Here is a 20,337-nt window from a genome sequence, read left to right as displayed (position 1 = left end):
GCAGTGGATGCCAATGTCTTGAGCGAAGTGCTCCGAAGAGAAACTTAAAACCAAGAAAATTGTATCCATCAATTAAAACAAAAAATAGCCAGAAACCTTGCTGTGTCTCCAGGGTTCAGGAGAGTTCCTGGCACGCAGCAGGCCCCTGACGGCTGCTCATCCGGCAAGCGGATGAATGATCAGATTTGGTGGCCAGTTCCTGCTTTCCTGGAATCCGGTTCCTTTGCACGTTTACTCAACTGCCTCATTCGAAAAAACGGGCAAAATATATCCGGGGCCCACCAACTGTGCTACTTCCTAGGTCCCTTGAGCAGCAAGAAGAGGGACCCACAGAGGCATGGGGTCCAGTCTATTTGAGCTGTGCTTTATTCAGATACATGTCATTCCCCTAGTGCTGTGGATGGCCCCTGAGAGGCCTTGGACTTCACCCCAACTACTACTCTGTCCTGGGTCAACCAATGGCCACCGCGTCCCCCAGCGAAGAGGCATGAGAGCTGCTGCTTCCCGCTAGAAGGAGCCCACACTTTTCCTTTCCTAGGTATGAGTGATGGTGTCCATACAGAGACCTTGTAGTCGCTGTAATCCCTCGCCGGTACATACCATTTTTATTCCGAAACACTTTTATGCCTCCACTCATTTTATATTTCATATGCTCTCTCCCAGTGTTTGGCAGATGGTGAAATTGATGCACAAGGACGCAGCGAGCTGGCCGGCCCCTCTGGTACCCTTCAGGCCAGCCAGATGCCGTTAGCAGAGAGGAACATCTCATCTCTAGGACAGAGTGAATGTGGGCGGGGCTCCACATGGCTCCCCCAGGCGGCTCTCATTTGCATTTATGAGCTTAGTGTCAGAAGGGCAGCAAGGTGAACCATGTAGGGCATGTTGAAGTTCAGAAAGTACGGTACAGATGCCTGGCAGTGTATCCATTGTTGAGGTTCTTATTTGTTTTTAATGCAGAGACTAGAAACCTTTGAATGCTGGATTCCTGTGTTCTCTCTCTCTTTTTTTTTTTTAATTTACTTTTATTTTCACTTTTGGTTTTTCAAGACAGGGTTTCTGTGTAGCTTTGGTGTATGTCCTGGACCAAGCTGGCCTTGAACTCACAGAGTTCTGACTGTCCCTACCTCCCAAGTGCTGGGATTAAAGGCATGCGTCACCACTGCCCAGCTTCCTGCTTTCTCTTTAACACCACATTCTTCCAGGGTGACCTTCCTCATGACTCGGCTGTACCTCTATTCTCAGGCTGCAAGGTTGCCTTATGTCCCCAACACCTGCAGAGTATTTGGGCCCAGCATAGCTTGTGATGTTTTGCTATACGACACCAAGGGAGGGTGGGACTCTGGGGTAAGGACTCATGGATTCTCTTCCTCTAGGCTCACCCAGTCAATGCCTTCCTTCTCTCCCCTGTAGGCAGCATCAATGCTTCACTCCCCCAAAGAGGAAGACAGCTCAAGCTCTCTCAGTTTAATGTCTATCCTTTACTGTGGGGCAATGCTCTTGTACACTGTAAAGATTTGTCACTTGTATTAGTTTAATAAAACACTGATTGGCCAGTAGCCAGGCAGGAAATATAGGTTCTGGGAAGAGGAAAGGCAGAGAGTGAATCACCAGCCAGACGCAGAGGAAGCAAGATAAGAATGCCTTACTGAGAAAATGTAACCAAACCACATAGCTAAACATAGTCAAGAATTATGGGTTAGTTTAAGTTGTAAGAGTTAGTTAGTAATAAGTCTGAGCAATAGGTCAAACAGTTTACAATCAATATAAGCCTCTGTGTGTTTATTTGGGACTGAATGGCTGCCAGATCAGGTGGGACAGAAACTTCCCTCTACCATCCTTCTTGTTCAAAATCCAAGCCAATGCCAAATGTCTTGGGCTATCATTAATTCCCTAAGACGTCCTCAAGTTCCAATCTTCTCTGGCCTCTGCTACAGCCTTCATGAAGTGGAATCTCATGGTCTCTGTTGCCCCTCCAGTCCTTTCGTCTGGGACCTCAGAGCATGTCAGACACAGAGCACACCACTGCCTTTGCTCAGAGGTGGATGGACACTCAGCCAGGCTCCCTATCTACCTAAAGTCTGTCTGTCTGTTTCTATCACATCCCGTATGACACCCGTTTAGCATTTCATGACTGACAAGGTAAACACCCTGCCACACTTGCTTACACTGTTCATGATGCTGAATGTTGTCTGTGAGCGTGTGATATTGGGGATTGAACCCAAGGCCTTGTGCATGCCAGGTGAGCGTTCTGCCATTGACCTACACGTGCAGTTCCTGTGTTGATCATGCAAACTACTTCTGTGCCTCCCTCACTCTTCCAGACCTTGCTCCAATGTCACCTGGTCAGCAGACACTACTTCTCTGTGGTAGCCCTGACCTGTGCCCGGGGGCTCGGGGAGGAAAGTGTACTTTATCTGCCTACTGTACTGGACGGAGAGCTCTCAGAGATGGGGGTCGGTATTCTGTTCATCACTGGCCCTGGCACCTTGCCTGCCCTCGGCAGACGCTCTGGAAAATGTCTGCCAAACTGAGAGCAAACACTAGGAATGTTTACACTGTGCTAAGTGCCCAAGATCTCGCTGGCATCTGAAAGCCCTGCTTAGAAGAGCTGGGCCGCTTCATTCCCACCTGCAAATGAATGCTTACTAGGACAACAAACAAGTCGCCAGAGCAAGCTCTCCTAAGCTGGGTTCAGCCCCAGAGCAGGACGGGGAGGGGAGGGCTGGCTGAGAGACCATGCAGGTCCCTGTCCCCAGCAGGATTGGGCCAGTAGCTTCCTGGCTGGCTCAAAAGGAAGGAGGCCTCAGAAGGTGGAGGGGAGTGAGTTGCCTGTGACGACTAGGTCCCCAGAGCAGCAGGGCCCGCTCCCTTGTATTTTGGCAGTGGGTGCAGTGAGCAAGGCCAGCTTCAGATGGAGAAGCCACGCGAGATGCTCTGGAGCCCAGAGTCCCCTACAGCCTCGCCCACCTGCACAGTGGCTAGGGATGTGCTGGGCCCCGATTCCTACCAAGCTCTTTCATTTTCCTGACAAGGACTCCTAACTGGAATGGAGGTAGGGCTTGATGGCCATCACATTTCCACCAGACCTCCTATGGTGGGCCTCTGTGCTTTTCCTCATCGGCGAGAACAATAGCCAAAGCATGCCTTAACCAGACACGTGAGCAAATACAGAAGGAGGTCTTGAAAAAGGACAACCAGGGTCTGGTAAGGGGCTCAGCAGGGAGGAATGCTCACCACTAGATTTCAGTGTGTGTGTGTGTGTTCCTGTACACACATGGCTAAAGGTGCCCATGGGGGTCAGAGGTCACGGATCTTCTGGGACTGGAGTTCCATGCGGTTGTGAGCCACTTGCCTTCTGTGCTTGGAACCAAACTCAAGTTCTCTGGAAGAGAAAAACATGCTCTCAGCTTCTGAGCAACTCCAGCCCAATAATAAATATTCTCTTCTCCTTTTTTCAACATTTTTTTTTAATTAAAAAGTATCAAAAGTACAACCAACCTCTCCCCAACACCTCCCCACTTGGTTTTTCCAGATATGGTTTCTCTGTGTAGCCCTGGCTGTCCTGGAACTCACTCTGTAGACCAGGCTGGCATTGAACTCAGAGCTCTGCTCCACCTGCCTCTGCCTCCTGATGTTGGGATTAAAGGTGTGTGCCACCCCAACCGCCACCCGGCAGGAGTATAACTTCTTGATTATAAGATAGGGTGACGGCCACAGACATGTCCAAGGAGGGGACAGACAGAAAGACTTTTCCCAGCCCAGCCAGGGAGCAGGTCTTTTGCAAGTCACAGGGCTGGTGGGTGGAGAATGACTCTGGGGTGCAGGTGGGCTGAGGCTGTGACTCAGAGGCCTGTGAGGCTTACTGCTGTCTGAGCACCACAGCCCTCCCCTTGGTCACTAGGTGATTTTCATATGACACATATGACTATGTCCTTAGGCTGGTCCCTGTGGTAGTAAGAAGCCCACAGGTGGCTGTCTGTGGATACTGTCCCCCAACCTTGTTTGGGGAATGCTGTCACATAGGACGTGTCCGTGGCACCCACACCACTCAGGGGGAGAAACAAAACACAGCCAGCATCAGGGCTGAAAAGAGGGTCAGCCTCGAACAACACAGGCATGGCATGGGGAGCAAGGAAAAAAACAGCCACTTAATCCTCGGCAGGGCACTCACCACCCAAGATGGATGCCAGCATGCTATGGCAGGTCCCCCAGGAGGGTTTGCACATGGCTCTGTGACAAGTTTCCCTGAGTCCCCGTAGTCAGTGAGACTCCGCGGTTCTCTTCTTGGGAAGGGGGAAATGGGCCTCTCTCCACCCACTCAGCCTCTCCCAGGTTCTCCCCAGCTGGGATAGTTTTTCCCAAAACGCAAGGTGGATGGACCTTCATGCTAGCAGGGCTCAGAGGCAGGGGTATAGGGAGGTTGGTGCCCTGTCTGGCACTGCCGGAGACCAAGCTGTAAGAAGGGGCTTGAGCCCACCCCTGTGTGAGCTCCCACTCTCCTCTGGGTAAAGGCCCTGCCAGGCATTGATACCCTCATAATGCTGTGTGATTTCCTTGGGGAGTCCTCCTGAGTACACCCCCCTCCACCCCCACCATCCCCACCCCCCAACCCCACCCCCCGCCCACGCTGTGTGAGAACTGCTCCCTCCCTCCGTGGTGTGCTGAGCCCAGGCCAGGCGGCTGTTCAATCTTCAGGAAGTTTGCAAGTTGGTTAACACAGCCATCACGAAGGATTAAATTACATAAAAATTACAATTAAATAATTATAGTGGAAACTAAGTATTCTAAATGCATCACTTCCGAATTCTTTTATACATCTCATTCTGTTCTCCTGCTGTTATCACCTCTGGGCTTTGCACGGGCATGGTGGGACCACTCTGTAAGGCTGTGCTAGGCCCCAGGGTTTCCCAGCCCCAGGTGTGGCACTGTGTCCACAGACCCACGTAGGGGTATTTACTCCACCTCTTCTCACCTCAATTCCAAGCTCTGGGATGTGGTATCCGGGCCAGGCAGAGAGAAATAACTGTCTTTGTGTAAGGAGTCAGTGTAGCCCTCATCGGCTCCTTGGGTTCCCCTCGGATGGTTTTTGGGTAAGATACACTTCCTTTCCTTTCCCCAGGCCCCCTGGGCTTCTAGACAGTCAGAACAATGGGAAGCAGAGCCAACTTTGTAACGACCAGGGTGGATTCTCCCAACCCAGGATCCTGAGAATGGCTGGAAAGGATTTAAAGAGGCTTCTTCTAGTGTGGTTGCCCACCTGCGCTGGGTGGTTCCAGTAGGGGTTCGCATAGCGCCTCCAAGTGGACAGAACACTTCGCAAAGGTGGCCCAGTGGACTGTGCCCTTGGCTGTCTTCCCTAGCCTAGGCTCCGTAGATCCCAAAGGTATTGTCGCCCCTGGTCACAGGCCCGGGACTCTTTCTACCCTCTGATCCACCTGCTCCCATCATCCTCTGTCAAAAGGTTACGCATCCTCAGTACCTAAGTGTAAAAGTACCAAGCCGCTGAGGTCTCCAGGATGGTAAAAATCGGAGTCCCGGTCCGCTCCTGGGCCTCAAGACACAAAATCGAGCTAAGCACTCCAGCTCCCTCTACACACCTGCAGAGGAAGGGCCAGGCTAGTCTCCCGCGCCCACGCACTCAGAGCGGGGATAGCCTCGCCGCAGGGCCGGGCCGGGAACTGCTTCGTGTCAGACGCGTGGGGGAGGCGCCGCTGGGGCCGAAGCGCTAAGCCTGCGCGGGGTCCCCGCGTCCCTCCGCACTAGGCTGGGAGTAGGGGGCTAATCTCCAAGCAGCGCAGCGCCCCTGGTTATTCCTCCGGAGTTGCTTCTCAGCTAGTGTGGCTCCGTTGCACGTCCCGCCCAGAGAGGCACGAGGCTAATCCTGGGTCCCAAGGGGGGGGGGACTTAGGGGGCGCCCGGGCGTGAGGCGCTGCGGATTCCTGTGCTCGGTTCAGGGCAGAAGACACGCTGGAGCGGGAGCCCCGCACTCTCTCCCTGCACCGAGCCCAGGACGGCCGCGTGCGGGCCGAGGGGTCCCTCTGGCGCCCGGAAGCGGCGGTCTAGCGATGATGCATCGGGCATGCAGGGGCCACGGAGACTCGCAGTCCGGACTCCGGATGGTTAAATGCGAAGATGTGGAACGTAGGCAGTGGGGCGCCCCTGGGGCTTGGGGCTTGGAGGAGGCGTCAGAGAAGACCTGGATAATGGCTTCTCTGTCAATCTGGCTTCTACTTTCACCGCCGGCGATGCCCACTGCCCACTTCTGGGATCTACTGTCCGAGGGCTGCCTGTGGATCCCGGACTGACGGTCGGGACCTTGTCTGGCCCAGCGCCCTGTAAAAGACTGTGGGGCAACCAATCGACGGCTTATTGGAAAAGATGGGGGGCGGTTTGCGGGGCCAACCAGGCCAGCTGGTAGCTGAAGCTCTTTCAGTCTTTTAAAACCCGATTTGGGTTCTCCCTGCCTTAGTTACCCTTTCTACATAATTGGAGCTTGGAATGAGTTCCCAGGCCCAATTCTGGTTCTGACTTGGGGCCACGATGCAGCCCAGACCCTTGTCCATAGTCCCCAGGGGTACTGGAACCTGGACTGGAATCCCAGCCAGGCGGTGCCGCTATCCAGAAGAAAAAAAAAAAAAGAGGCGTGGGTATGGGGGTGGCTTGATCGGGGTGTCTAGTGTCTATAAGAAAACGATCAGAGATGCGAAGAAGTCGCTGCCCAGCTCTGGGGCCCCTCCCCCGAAGTCCCGCAGCGCGAGGAATAGGCTAGGCAGAGTTCATGTGGAACGAAGCCCAACACACATAGACATACAAAGGGACACACGGACACGCCCAGAGCGTGCCCTCACTCTAAGGGAAGGAGCTCCCGCCGGGGCCCCTTTCGAGCCAGCTTCTGGGGCACCACCTGCCCGGAACTAGGCTTGCTTTGATGGCAGGAAGGGTTCGATCCGCAGATGCGAGAAGGTACTAGTCCTCCTGACGAGTGCATGGGGGCGGGGGGGGGCTCTTCTTCTGGGGCGGGAGGTGGCATTGCTAGGTCCACGAACCCCAGGAATTGGGAAAAGGGGAATGCAGGAGGGCGGGGATCCAGGGCGTGGGAGTTCCCAGACCCAGGGTGTTCCGTGGCTTTCAGCTCCAAACGGACATCTATGAGCCGTGGAGCGGCCTCGCTACCCCTTTTCTTGAACCTCGGCGAGCTGCACGTTGGGCACACCGACGTTGACGACTTGGGGAGAAAAGGGCTGCAAGCGCGCAGAACCTGAACCTGGCGAGCATTCAGGGCGACCCAGCGATTTGAGCTTGTCTTGTAGCCCTTCTTTTCTTCCGAGCCCTGTCGGAGATCAGTGGCACCGAGTAGGTGCCTCAGCATCTAATCCAAGTCCACGGTTGATCTCCCCATTGGCCGTGTTCTGGGAGCCTTCGGGGAAGCGGCGCGGGCCCTGGCGGGGGCGTGCGTACGGAGGCGGTGGGAGGGGGCGGCGGCGGATCCGGGAGGGATGAGAGAGGGAGGGCTGAGGTAGCTCCAGCCGCGCTCCCGTGCGACCCCCGCGGCGCCGCGGGGCCCGTCCGCACACAATTAAAGCGGGATTCCTCCCCCGCTGACGTCGGCGGCGCCGAGGCCCCTCCCGCGGCTGCATAAAAGGCGCGGGCTCCGCAGCGCAGGCGGCAGTGGGGGCCGAGGAGCGCGCCTGAGAAGACCGTGCGGCTGAGAAGCTCGGTGCCCAGAGCGCGGGCCGCCTGCCGAGCGACTGCCCCAGCCAGCCCGAACCCGGTCCCAGCCCGAACCCCACCGGAGCCGAGCGGACTCGGTGCTCCAGGTGTCCGCAGCCATGCTGATCGGCCGCACCGCGCGCACCTGTGCGCTGCTCGCCCTCTGCCTCCTGGGCAGTTGGGCCCAGGATTTCGGGCCGACCCGCTTTATCTGCACATCGGTGCCGGTGGACGCCGACATGTGTGCCGCGTCCGTGGCCGCGGGTGGCGCGGAGGAGCTTCGGAGCAACGTGCTGCAGCTCCGTGAGACCGTGCTGCAGCAGAAGGAGACCATCCTCAGCCAGAAGGAGACCATCAGGGAGCTGACCACCAAGCTTGGCCGCTGCGAGAGCCAGAGCACCCTGGACGCAGGTCCAGGCGAAGCCAAGTCGGGCGGCGGCCGCAAGCAGCCTGGCTCGGGCAAGAACACGATGGGCGACCTGTCCCGGACGCCGGCCGCGGAGACGCTCAGCCAACTCGGGCAAACTTTGCAATCTCTCAAAACCCGACTGGAGAACCTCGAGGTCCGCGTGAGCTGCGGTCCCCCCTCCCTTCCGCGTTGTGCGCCCTTCTGCCCTCGCCCACCCCCATCCCGACCCAATCCGCCCCCGCCACCCCCCTTCCTTGCCTCTTCTGCGCGCTGATGCCGGACCGTCGCTTCTCGGACCCTGCGGGGCGCCGAGGGCGGCCTCTCGCTGGAGCTCCCCGCCAGGCCGCCCCCGCAATCGTCCCAGGGACCGCGCCGCGGGCCTTCGCTCACGGTCCGGGCTGCACGCCTAACGGTGTGGTTTTCCCCTGCCCTTGTGCCCCCGCAGCAGTACAGCCGCCTCAATTCTTCCAGCCAGACCAACAGCCTCAAGGATCTGCTGCAGAGTAAGATCGATGACCTGGAGCGGCAGGTGCTGTCTCGGGTGAACACTCTGGAGGAGGGCAAAGGGGGCCCCAAGAACGACACAGAGGAGAGGGTCAAGATCGAGAGCGCCTTGACCTCCCTGCATCAGCGGATCAGCGAGCTGGAGAAAGGTAAGGGCTCAGGGGGACATGCTGCATGCTCTCGGCTCCCTCTAGGGACATGGCCAGGGTCCCGCTCCCTGCCCTGGCCTCTGGTCCCGGACCCACACTGTAAGCCCTCCCTAGTCAGAGCTTCCCGCGTAGCGCCCTGGAGAAGCAGCAGAGCTTAAGAACGGATTGCACAGTGCAGTCAGGACACTCACAGGATTTTTTTTTCAAGTCTGATTTGTTTAATCTTCAGTAACTTTGCACAGTAGCTATGTCTGGCCCAAGCTTTCCTTAGTGTTCGGAAAGCCTTGCTTCAGCTGGAATGTGTCACCGGCAAAGACTGGACACCCGCCCTCTTGGGCCATTGAGTGTCTTTCCTCCCAGTTGCCCAGTGCCCCTGGTGTCCTGGTCCAGGTCCCTCTCTCCACCTTGAGCCCCCTCTTTCGATTTTCTTTTCCCAGTGACCCATCTTTCATGCCGCTGAGTTTGCCCTGGTTGTGAACTCAGACCGCCCCTAGCACCTGCCTGGGTGTACTGATTAGTTGTGCCCTGGAGTCGCAGAAATCAAACAAGGTTGTAAAAGGGGGAGGGGGGCACCCAGCTCAGAGCAGGGCCACGTGACCCTGCCCGGACTGCAAAATGTGCCGGCTGGATTTAAACAGTGCCATCTTAAGGCGTGTTATGTAACTGAAAAAACATCAAGGAAAAGAGACCTAAGGGAGGGGTGGGAGATTCAGGAAAAGAAGACACTCCTGAGAGAGGCCAGTACTCCTTCGCCCCCAAACTACAAGCCTGAATTGGGAGGGATCTGCAGTCAGGACTGACCCTGCTCGCTTGTTCTCTTGGCTTGGGGGTGTTTCTGCCCTGAACCCTCTGCTTTCTAGAAGCCACTCTTAATTTGGGTACCAGATTCTTCCTGGGCTCTGGGGCAGGGGTAAAGCCAGGAGCTGGCAGGGCAGGTGCATCCCTTGACTCTAAAAGGGTGAGTACCCACTGCTCAACAGGACCTGTTTTCCTGAGAACCAGTCACAGCAGGCTCAGGGCCAGCCACAGGAGGTGTAGAGGTGGGGGTGAGAGTTAAGACATTTCCAGAGGATGCTTGTTAGCAGTCAAGAAACTGGATGGGGGAACCAGGCACGGGGTCTGAGTTTCCAGGAAGCTCATCAGACCCCCTCAAAGCATCACCCCGGGGTCTCTGATCCAAAGGAGGGTGACTTCCCCTGCTGCCCTGCCTCTCTCAGTGGACTCCAGGCAGCATCCCTGGGGGAGCTGCTGCTCTGTCTGAGGGAGTTGTGCAAAGGTCCGTTGAGTGCCTGGATGTAGCATGTCCTGGCTTCAGAGAAGGGGCAGGCAGCAGGGGATGGCTGTCTTTGCTGGAGATTGAAAAACCCAACACAATCAAGAGGTCCTAAACACCGTCCCTGTCTAAATCAGGTCGGCCCCCATGGGGGATGCTCAGCAGGGAGCTAGCCTGGTTCCTTCCTCCCCTGCAGCCACACCTTCTCAGTCTTTCAGACAGTGTGCCCTGAAGCAGGCCCAGTTCCTTCTCCATGCCCACTCTGCAGTCCAGAGGCAGGTTCGCAGCCTGTCCTGTGCTCTTCCCCTACCCTTGCCTCCCCAAGAGGTGCCACCATGTGGCAACAAGAGCTGGCCGGGCCCAGAGTGCAGAGACCTTGGGTCAGCTCTTTTGCCAGCTGGCCCTTTCTGCATCATGGGACTTGATCGGGGACCAAACACAACTCGTACCATAAGCACTTGGTCAAGATGGCAGGTCTCATCTTGTCCTCCCTAGGTCAGAAAGACAATCGCCCCGGAGACAAATTCCAGCTGACATTCCCTCTGCGGACCAACTACATGTACGCCAAGGTGAAGAAGAGCCTGCCGGAGATGTACGCCTTCACCGTGTGCATGTGGCTCAAGTCCAGCGCAGCGCCTGGAGTGGGCACACCCTTCTCTTACGCTGTGCCTGGGCAGGCCAACGAGCTGGTCCTTATCGAGTGGGGTAACAACCCCATGGAGATTCTCATTAATGACAAGGTAATACCACCATCCTGCAGGACCCTGGGATGTCATCAGAGCTGTGTGCCCACACCCCACCAGAGTTAGGGGACGGCAGGCCTTCTAGATCCTGGGGTGTGGAGTGCTTATCAAGGCTGTGGCTCTGAGAACAATGTCTGCCCAGCAAGACCGAGGGAGGAGGAGGAGGCTGAAGCCGATCAGAAATGGGGAGGTACATCTTCACCTGCTCTCACTGGAAAACAAGGAGAGCCAGAATGTTCCAGAAAGAGGACTTAGCTGGAGGAGGGGAGGAAGGAAGGGGTGGTAGAGGACAGCCCTGGGAATGTTCTAGTCTGTCCTGCTGATATTCCGGCTCCTCCTCCATTGGCTGGGCGGCTGGCTGAGGTTTTCCATATTTGGTGACTAGATACTCTGGAGGGTGAAGCCGGCTAAAGTCTCTCGCTTTGTCTAGACCTGTCTCACTTTGGCCCTGCTCTCGGGGAGAGGCCAGCCCCTTCCCACCAGGAGAGGGCAGTTTTCTCTCCAGTGAGCTGCGCTCCACCCTGCCCCTCTGGGTTAGTGGAGTTAGCTACCTGCTTTTACCCCTCCTCTCTACTCCAGCACCAGTAGAGAGAATGACTCAGACCTGGCTGGGAGCAGGATCAAAAGATCCTAGAATGCTCGACACATTCTTTGGCCTTGTGGGATGGGACTTGTCACACACTGTCCCCCTGTCTGGGGTGGATGAGGGTCTGAAACGCCGCTTCAGACAAGTCCAAGCCATTCTTACAGCCTCTCAGGTTCTCTGCAGGGGCTGATGGCAGGCAGTGTAGACCAGAGGACCTAGTAATTGGTAGTGGACTGCTGAGAAAGAGACCCAGTGGGGAGGCCGTAGTAGTGTACTTAGCTACCAGGGACTCATGCTGTTAGTGGCTTGTTTTCAGGTTAGCTAAGGAGGAGTGAGGTGGTGTGTGTCCAGATGGGTCTCAAGAGCTCCTTGGTTACGCTGTTGGTTTCCGATGGGATTCCATTGCCCGTCCATCCATGGGTGGGGTTGGCAGATGCTGAGGACATCTGCAGGGGTGATGCTGCTGTGAGAGTCCCTAATAGCCCAACGAGAGTGTCGCAAGGGAAGTTGTGAGAGTCCTCGGCTCTGGGTAGTGCTGGGCTGTGGCCACCATAATGCATGTCGTTCTCTTCCCTAGGTGGCCAAGCTGCCCTTTGTGATCAATGACGGCAAGTGGCACCACATCTGCGTCACCTGGACCACCCGGGATGGGGTCTGGGAGGCCTATCAGGATGGTACCCAGGGTGGCAATGGAGAGAACCTGGCTCCCTATCACCCCATCAAACCACAGGGCGTGCTGGTCCTGGGCCAGGAGCAGGTACTGACCTGGGCAGAGGGTGAGGGGTGGGGGGAGTGTGTGCTCCGGGCGGGCTTGAGGAAGCTCCGTGGGAGTGGGCCCAGGTCCCAGCACTCTTGGAGACTGCAGCAGCAGGCCTCTTTGGCACGGGAAGCCCAGTTCCACTTTTAGCGATGAATAATTTAGCTCCTGTGAAGTGGTTCATCTCCCACTGGGCACTGGCACCTGGGAGGGAGATGAAGGGACAGGAAGTCAAGTCTTCCATTCCTGTTGGGACATCTTTCAGTAGATAGGGTGTTTGAGAGGATCATTAACCGTCCCCCTCCCCCACACTCATTGCCCAGAGGACTGACTGTGTGAAAAGTGGTATCTCTCAAGGTTGCAGGGGGTACAACCTATATCCAGAGTGGGCTGGCACCTGTCCTTTCCCAGGGCTCCTCTCGGGGAGGGATAGGTACAGTGTCTTGGAGATCCAGGTGCAGAGACCCTGATGGGGAGGGAGGCGTGGATACCCAGGTTCATTCCTAGCAGCAGGGGGCTGCCCAGTTAGACTCCTAAATCACCCAGCTAACCCCTTCTTCTCTCCCATCCCCCACTCTTCTCCAAAGGACACTCTAGGCGGAGGGTTTGACGCCACCCAAGCGTTTGTGGGTGAGCTGGCCCATTTCAACATCTGGGACCGCAAGCTGACCCCCGGGGAGGTCTACAACCTGGCCACCTGCAGCAGCAAGGCCCTCTCTGGCAACGTCATCGCCTGGACTGAGTCCCAGATCGAGATCTTTGGTGGAGCCACCAAGTGGACATTCGAGGCTTGCCGCCAGATCAACTGAAGGCTTCAGGCTAGGGCTGAGCCCCCAGCCCCACGCCTGCCCACCCTGCTTGTGCGGTGATGACCCATCGTCTCTTCTCCCCTCCCCCCAGGAATGACTCAAGGCCATGGCCCCTGCACACTCACACTCACTCAGCCTGGTTTGTCCTCTCCGTGCACATGAAGCCGTCCCGGCTCTTCTTTGACCCTAAGGACACCCCCATTCTCCCTAGGAGCCCTACTATCTCCCGGGCATGCCTGGATAAAGCAGGTAGCATCAGCTTTGACAATGCAGAGTTAGGTGAGAGAGAGTGAGTGAGTGTGTGAGTGTATGTGTGTGTGTGTGTGTGTGTAGGGGAGGCTTTTCTTTTAAAATGAGATAGTTCCCTCCTTTCTTTGTGGTTTTTGTACGTTCCTGATGGGTCAGCTGCTTGTTTGTCTTGGGGCTGGTATTTTTCTCAGCACAGACATTTATCCTCATTTGCAGACCTCTTTGGGAGTGACATAGCCCGCTATTGATGTAAGTCTTATAATAGTCTGCTAAGGCTGGGGAGGCCTTGCCACAGGAATTTTTATTTGGGATAAGTGGATTCTCTGAAAACCCGAGGCTGGTTGTCCTGGTACCACCTAGATGCCGTCATTTCCCTTCCCAGCCCGAGTCAGGTTGTCTGCTCTCTGCATCTGAGGGTAGAGTGGGCCACTCAGCAGCTCTGTCCCAGGTCTGCACCTTACCCTTGGCCTTCCTGCCTCCTTCTGTCACTCAAGACTGGGACCTGTTATTCCCTCTTGGCCTACAAAGCTGTGCTACTTCAGCCCAGTGGTTATGAGAAGGGAGTGCCCACAGAGTTCCAGGACACGGGCCTCGGCACTCTCCCTTCTCCCTCTGGTAGAGAGACCAGGGGCTTCAAGTGGGGAGTCTCATGTGCTTGATCTCACTCCAGAGGGCACTGAGACCTGACCCACAGTCCATGGGAATGTCTTCCCGTGGCATTTTTCACAGCCATACCCCTCCCAGCACACCCAGGCCCAGGTGAGCTAGCTCAGACCCCTCTCAGGGGCCAGGGGCTCGGACACCTCTCAAGTGGAGCCTGCTGGCCACGGTGGGGCCTGCCATCCACGCCTGCATCTCATGGGGCACAAGCCCTGTGGCAGCCCCAACCTGCCACCGGGCCTGTGGCTTTTCCTTAATGAAAGCAGCATGCATACCGCCTTCTGAGGAGGGGGACAAAAATGTGTCTGTGCACACCTGTCTATTAATGACAGTGAACACTGAGGAGGCTGTGTCCAGGTGGGGTGGACCCTGCTTTGTTTCCCCATTTTGTGGGCACACGCCCAAGGACACCTGGACTATGTCTCCAGTAGCCTGACTAGCAAAAGGCGGGCAAGTCTTTCTAGAAACCTACGCACTGCCTGGCTCGTCTGCAGCTGCAGACGCTTCCTCAACGGGAGCAGGGCTTGGACCTGCTGTTCCTTCCAGGGGCACCTGTCTCCTTCCACACAGGTCTTTGTTGTGTCTGAACCTAGTGCATCTGTGTCGTCTGTGCCGTCTGTGTCACTGTTCTTGTGGGTGTCTGCACGGTTCCCGGTCACTGCTCTGTGGCGCATCGCTCTCTGAGAGAGCAAATTAGGCGGTGTGCCACGCATCGTCCGGCAGTGGCTTTTTCTTGCATTCCTGTGCTTCCTCAGCGCCCTTCGGGTTGTGGCATCCTTGGATCTGTGGGGATCTTCTGTGTTTGCATGTTCTTCAGGGTGGTGTGTTCCTTGCTCCCTTGGTCCAGTGCGTGTTCCCTTGCCTGCATGGACTTCTCTGGTTCTGTGTTGTGTGCTAAGTGCCACCCAGTGTCCTGTGATCACCCACGTAGTTACTGAAAAAAAACGGCTGGGTAAGCAAGCCAGGGGTTTTGGGGAGGTCACGAGAGAGATCAATCTCTCTCTCCCCTCCTTCTCCCCAGACATAGCAAGAAGCATCTCTAACATCTAGGTTGAGAACAAGTCTGAATGGTACCCATGGTTGGGAGAGAGCGAGAACGTGAGCTTGGAATCAACTTTCCAGACCAGATTGAGCCCCACCCTTACTTTAGCCGTCTGGGAGCCACCACCAGGCAAGGCCCAGAGCCGGCTGTGCCCGGTGCACTCCTGCCAACCCCTGCCACCAGCCCCAGCCCCTGCCAATGCGGACCCCAGACCACCTGCACCCAGATGGGTGGGGTGGGAGCTGTCCGTTCAGGACCACAAGCCATCCTCTGCCCCGGCCTAGAGGGCAGAGCACACCCCAATGCTTATGCCTCTACCCCTTCATCTCCCAGCTCCCCTCTCCCGTGCGGCACCCACGGTGCCAGGGACAGAAGCTGACATCTAGCTCTTGCCCTGCCCCTAACTGGAGTCTGTGCCAAGCCCCTTCCCTCCGTCACTGTGTTCACACTGGGCACTTTGCTGGCCCTGAGAAAGGTAATGACAGCCGCAAATCTAATCCACATACTTTCCATCGACTCCGTAATCTGATTGATGTTCCCTCTTGCACTGAATAATACATGCCTCTCTCAGGTAAGCCATTTTATAAAATAAGAGATAAAATGCACCGTCGGGACAGTGTTTGCTTCTGCCGATGGTGTCCGACAGCACCCTGGGCATTAGGGTGGGAGAGCTGCCACGGAGGCTCCCAGGCCCTAGGGGGCTGAGAGCCCACTTGAATTGTAAGCCTTCTTGCTTTTGATAACACAGTATTATTTCTCTTACTGTAGAAGAAAAAAGTTTATTACCAAACAAGAGTATTTTTATGAAAGAATAGGACAAACTTATAAATTATCTCAACCTATATCTCCCTTGGAAATACTTTCAGGCTCCACCAAAATGTAGGACTGAAAGCGTGTATTTTGGCAGAAAGAGATACATTTTTGTATGCTTTCTTTTCCTTTTGTAGATTCCCAACTTCTTTTCTAAGACTGCAAAGATCACTTTGTCACCAGCCCTGGGACCTGAGACCAAGGGGTTATCATGTGGGCAGGAGAGGCGGGCCTGAGGTTCACAGTCATTCCAATGAGCTCTGATAAGGGGCCACCAGGTCTCGAGGGTGTGCTGGGGACCAGGAGGTTTAAAAAAAGCCTTTGATGGTGGGTTCTTTGTCTTGGAGCTGACTGGTTATGTGGGACGGGATGAGGATTTGGATACCAATTCTGAGCTTGCTAGAAGACACTCAGGCTACTCTGGTGAACACAAGGGCATCACGTCCTTAGTAACCCGAGTGTGGCTGAAGGCGATCATGATTTCATCTAAAACACAACGTGTAAACTTACTCAGCTGACGATGGGAATTGTATTGCTTCTGTACGCAGTGGGCTTATGTGCAATCTGTTCAAAGGGGAACAAGTCATTGAGGAGAAACAAAAGCCCAATACTTAGAGTCCCAATTTTGTCTTATTTGCCAAAAAGAGCAACCCCCCTAGAGTTGATATTGTTACAATGTACATATTGTAAAATATGAAAGAATCGATGTATCTTACTTTTTCATTATTTGCTAACCAAAGCTGTACATTTTTCATACGATCTGCAGCCTTTTGAGTATCAAAGGGGTATACCACCACCATCAGCCATTCTGAAAGTGCACTATTTATACTGGTACCCTTGCTTTCCCCCCCCCCCCATTTTCTTGCTGAGATGACATGAATTGTTGAGTTTATTTTTACACAGTAAAGAGTGAAGAAAGACTGTGGTCTCCCTGGACTCCTCTCCTTGGCTGTGTGTTTGCAGAAACATATGGGGGTCAATGTGTGTGCTTTCCAAGGCCAGAGCTCAACATCGGTGTCTTCCTCGATGCCTCTCCACCTTTTTCTTTCTTAAGATTTATTTGCACTTTGCATATGGGTGTCTTGCCTGCATTTGTGTATGTGTGTGTGTGCCTCCGAGGCTAGGAGGATGCATCGGATTCCCCTGCACTGAAGTTACAGCGAAGTTGCCAGCCACCCTGTGGATGCTGGGAGCTAAAGCCAGGTCCTCTGTAAGAGCAGTCAGTGATCTTAACTCCTGAGTCATCTTTCCATCCCCCACCCCCACCCCTGCACTACCTTATTTTTAGCGGCAAGTTCTCCCACGGAAGCTGGAGACTACCAATTCAGCTAGACTGGATGGTCAATGAGATCCTGGATCTGCCTGCCTCTGCTCCCGCTCCAGCTCTGGGGTTACAGCCACTGTGCCTGACTATTTACGTGGGTTCTGGGATCTGAACTCAAGCCTTCATGTTTGCGCAACAAGCCCTTAACCCATTGAGTCATCTCTCTAGCCGTTCTTTGACTTCCCCTTCTAAAACTTGTCAATGTTGTCAGTCAGGACACATGACCCTCATCTATAAGAGAGGGTTTCCAGCCTGTGTTAGCATCACTCTGTGCCCCTCTACAGCCCTAGAACCCCTGGGATGTTGGGGTGAGGGTTCTGAGTCTCTCGGAGGCAGCTGACACAGAGGCAGAGAGCCTCCACAAATGACTTCCCTGGGCCTGGGCACCCAGTAACTCAGGCTCCCCATTCGTGGTCACCATCCCTGCTGGATACAGGTAGGAAATCAGGCCTGGGATTGATTCTGCTTTCTTCTGCCATATCCTGCTAATGGATGAATCCCATGTGTGCATTTGAAGTTCCCAGGCTAGCGTGCTTGCTTATCCGCAAAATAAAGGGAGGGGGTGACTTTGGGAGCCCTGAACCTAGGGAAGACTGGCCATTCCTGAAAACTTGACTCTGGGTAGATGCAGAGCTCTGAATAGAACGGTCCACATATCCTGGCATTATAGATCCTAGAATTCTTAACTACCTGAGGCCAGAGGCCATGGAAGCCAAAAGAGTCATCTGCTTGCCCCCTCCCCATGCCTACACAGATACACTGTGTTCGCAGAAGGGACTGGCCACTCTGGCTACTCACTGGCTTTCTCCAGGGTTTCCGGCCAGTGCCTATAATCCCTGGCCAGGACATAGAAGCAGTGATTTGGTGCAAGCCATTGTGTGGGAGACATGGAGGGAGGGAGTCTGTCCTTATGGCATGCCAAGCAGACGGTCCTCCCTGGCTCTCTAGAGAGGTGTTACTTTAGTCTACAGAAAGTGGAGGCCGAACCGGGCAGTGGTGGCACATGCCTTTAATCCCAGCACTCAGGAGGCAGAGGCCGGCTGATCTCTTGAGTTCGAGGCCAGCCTGGTCTACAAGAGCTAGTTCCAGGACAGGCTCTAAAGCTACAGAGAAACCCAGTATTGAAAAACAAAAGCAAAACAAAACGAAAAAGAACAAACAAACAGAAAGTGGAGGCCTTTAGGGTGCCTGTGGTGGGCACGGTCTTCTCTTATGAGGTATACAGGGAGGGTCATACCCAGTTGGAGCAGCTCTAGGCCGCACACTATTGATCATCCCTAATGCCTTGTTTTGTTTTGTTTTGAGACAGAGTTTCTCTGTAGCCCTGACTGTCTTTGAACTCACTCTGTAGATTAGGCTAGCCTTGAACTCAGAGATCTACTTACTTTTGCCTCCTACCTAATACCTTTGTAAACATGCATTCAAAACTGGAAACAAGTCAGGTGTGGTGGCACAGGCCTTGGGAGGCAGAGGCAGGCAGATTTCTGTGAGTTTGAGGCCAGCCTGATCTACAGAAGGAGTTTCAGTCCAACCAGAGCTACATAGTGAGACACTGTCTCAGAAACATCAGCCACAAAACCCCACAGCCTAGAAACAAACTTTCCCTAGCTGTCAAACCTGATCTGAGCACACTGGCAAGTGCTATCCTGACTGGAAGGCTAAAACAGCCCTGAAGGAAGCAGTGAGCTTTGTACCAGCGCAGGCCTGTGTCATGTCGAGCTGGAGGTCTAGGGGCTCAGGGTCCCATAGCCAGAGGGAGTCCCAGGAGCCTCTGGAATACAGAAAGCTCTTTTGTCTTGCACACTTTTGGAGATGGGGGTTCATTACCCACTAGAGATAGTCTGTGCAGCTAAGTTCCTTCCCAGGAGATGTGATCCACCCCTCTTCCTCCTCAGGCCTCAACAACACACTGAGCGTAAGTCCTCCAAAGTTCACCCTGGGGAGCCAATGAGTTTATTAGCAGGAGTGAGGGGTTATTGGAATGTGGGCGCCTACCCAAAAGCCACACTGGAAAATCTAGCCAGCAGAGATGCAGGCTTTCTCCATAGTCACATGAAGGGCCGTCCCTCTAGTCTTTCCTGGCCTATTTACTCGAGCCTTCCCCAAGACCACCTGTAATTGGAGCAGACTTACATACAACAGGTGGCAGAGAGCCAAGGGTACGCAGGTGAGCATGCTGTGACCCTCCAGCCCCTCTGTGTGGGGCCACCAAGCCCAGCTGAGACGGTCTTTAGTGGGCACAGCTGAACTCCTCGTTGCGCTCACTTCTTGGGCTCGGAGTTCTCGTACAACAGTGGTTTCCAAAACAGCTTGGGCCACTTCGTGTTTTCTCTCGTTCCCGTTTCCCCTTGAAACTGAGCTGAGTTTCCACCTCTCCACAAGCCTGGGGCATCCATGCCTCCCAGTGAGGACTACCCTGTCCTCAACCAGCTCACCAAATGGCTCCATGCAAGGCAGCCCAACAGACTTGCTGGAGCCGCTGGCCTTTCTTCTAGCCCCTCTGGGAGGAGACCAATGGAGCCTTAAGGAGCATCTAAGCTAACTCCGTATGTCTTGGTTTCTTTTTGGTTGCTGTGATACAATATTGATAAAAGCACCTGGGAGTATCTTAGCTCACAGTTCCAGGATGTAATACATTCCTACAGGTACTCACAGGGGCAGGAGCTCCAGGCAGCTGGTCATGTTCAATCCATAGTCAAGAAGTAAAAGCGGGGCCTGGAGACCTGGCACCGTGGTTAAGAACAGTGGCTGCTCTTGTAGAGGGCCCAGGTTCAATTCCCAGCGCCCCCACGGTGGCTCACAACCATCTGTAACTCGTTTCATGGGATCTTTATCCTCTTGTGGCCTCAACCAGCACTGCACACACAGCACAAACATAAAGTACACATCACAGGTAGTAAAAAGAAATCTTAAAGAAGCAGAGAGCTTGTGTCCAGCTCCCTCTTCCTTTGAACTCACACTAGGGTCTGCCCTGTAAAATAGTTCCACAGAGTAGGCATTTCTACCTCAGTTTACCCAAATCCCTCACAGGCATGCCCACACGCCAACCTAGCCCACACAGTCCCCTGCCGAGACTCCCAGGTGATACCATATTTTGTCACATCAACAATTGACACTAACCATGACATCCCTACCTATCAGATGATTGAGGTCCAAAGAGGCTGTGCAGCTTTAGGGCTGGAAGTAGAACCAGGATGTCCTGACTCCAGTGCAGTGCTCCGTCCCTACCAGCTGGCAGGACTCAGCTCACGGGACGAGGAGGCACGTGCTGGGGGCTGACTGATGAGGCAGGGACACATAGCTGGGTCCCTC

At 54.7% G+C, this 20,337-nt stretch overlaps 1 protein-coding gene and 1 long non-coding RNA gene across 2 annotated transcripts; one reads left to right on the top strand and one right to left on the bottom strand.

The window, feature by feature from the left end:
• Positions 1–1,751: 1,751 nt before the first annotated feature.
• Positions 1,752–7,496, bottom strand: LOC130877241 (uncharacterized). Its single transcript, XR_009057394.1, has 2 exons — positions 4,973–7,496; positions 1,752–3,382 (listed from the first exon to the last, which is right to left on the bottom strand). It is a non-coding gene; the product is annotated as an uncharacterized LOC130877241 (long non-coding RNA).
• Positions 7,497–7,663: 167 nt separating this feature from the next.
• Positions 7,664–16,621, top strand: Nptx1 (neuronal pentraxin 1). The gene is made up of 5 exons (XM_057774342.1): positions 7,664–8,273; positions 8,565–8,772; positions 10,541–10,785; positions 11,952–12,131; positions 12,719–16,621. The coding sequence occupies exons 1-5, from the start codon at positions 7,830–7,832 to the stop codon at positions 12,938–12,940; spliced, it is 1,299 nt and encodes a 432-aa protein (XP_057630325.1). The 5' UTR covers positions 7,664–7,829; the 3' UTR covers positions 12,941–16,621.
• The last annotated feature ends 3,716 nt before the right edge of the window (positions 16,622–20,337 follow it).

The sequence above is a fragment of the Chionomys nivalis genome, chromosome 7 (assembly GCF_950005125.1).
Source record: "Chionomys nivalis chromosome 7, mChiNiv1.1, whole genome shotgun sequence".
Taxonomy (NCBI): Eukaryota; Metazoa; Chordata; class Mammalia; order Rodentia; family Cricetidae; genus Chionomys; species Chionomys nivalis.
Note: the sequence above shows the minus strand (reverse complement) of the source record. Positions and strands in the feature narration are given on the sequence as shown.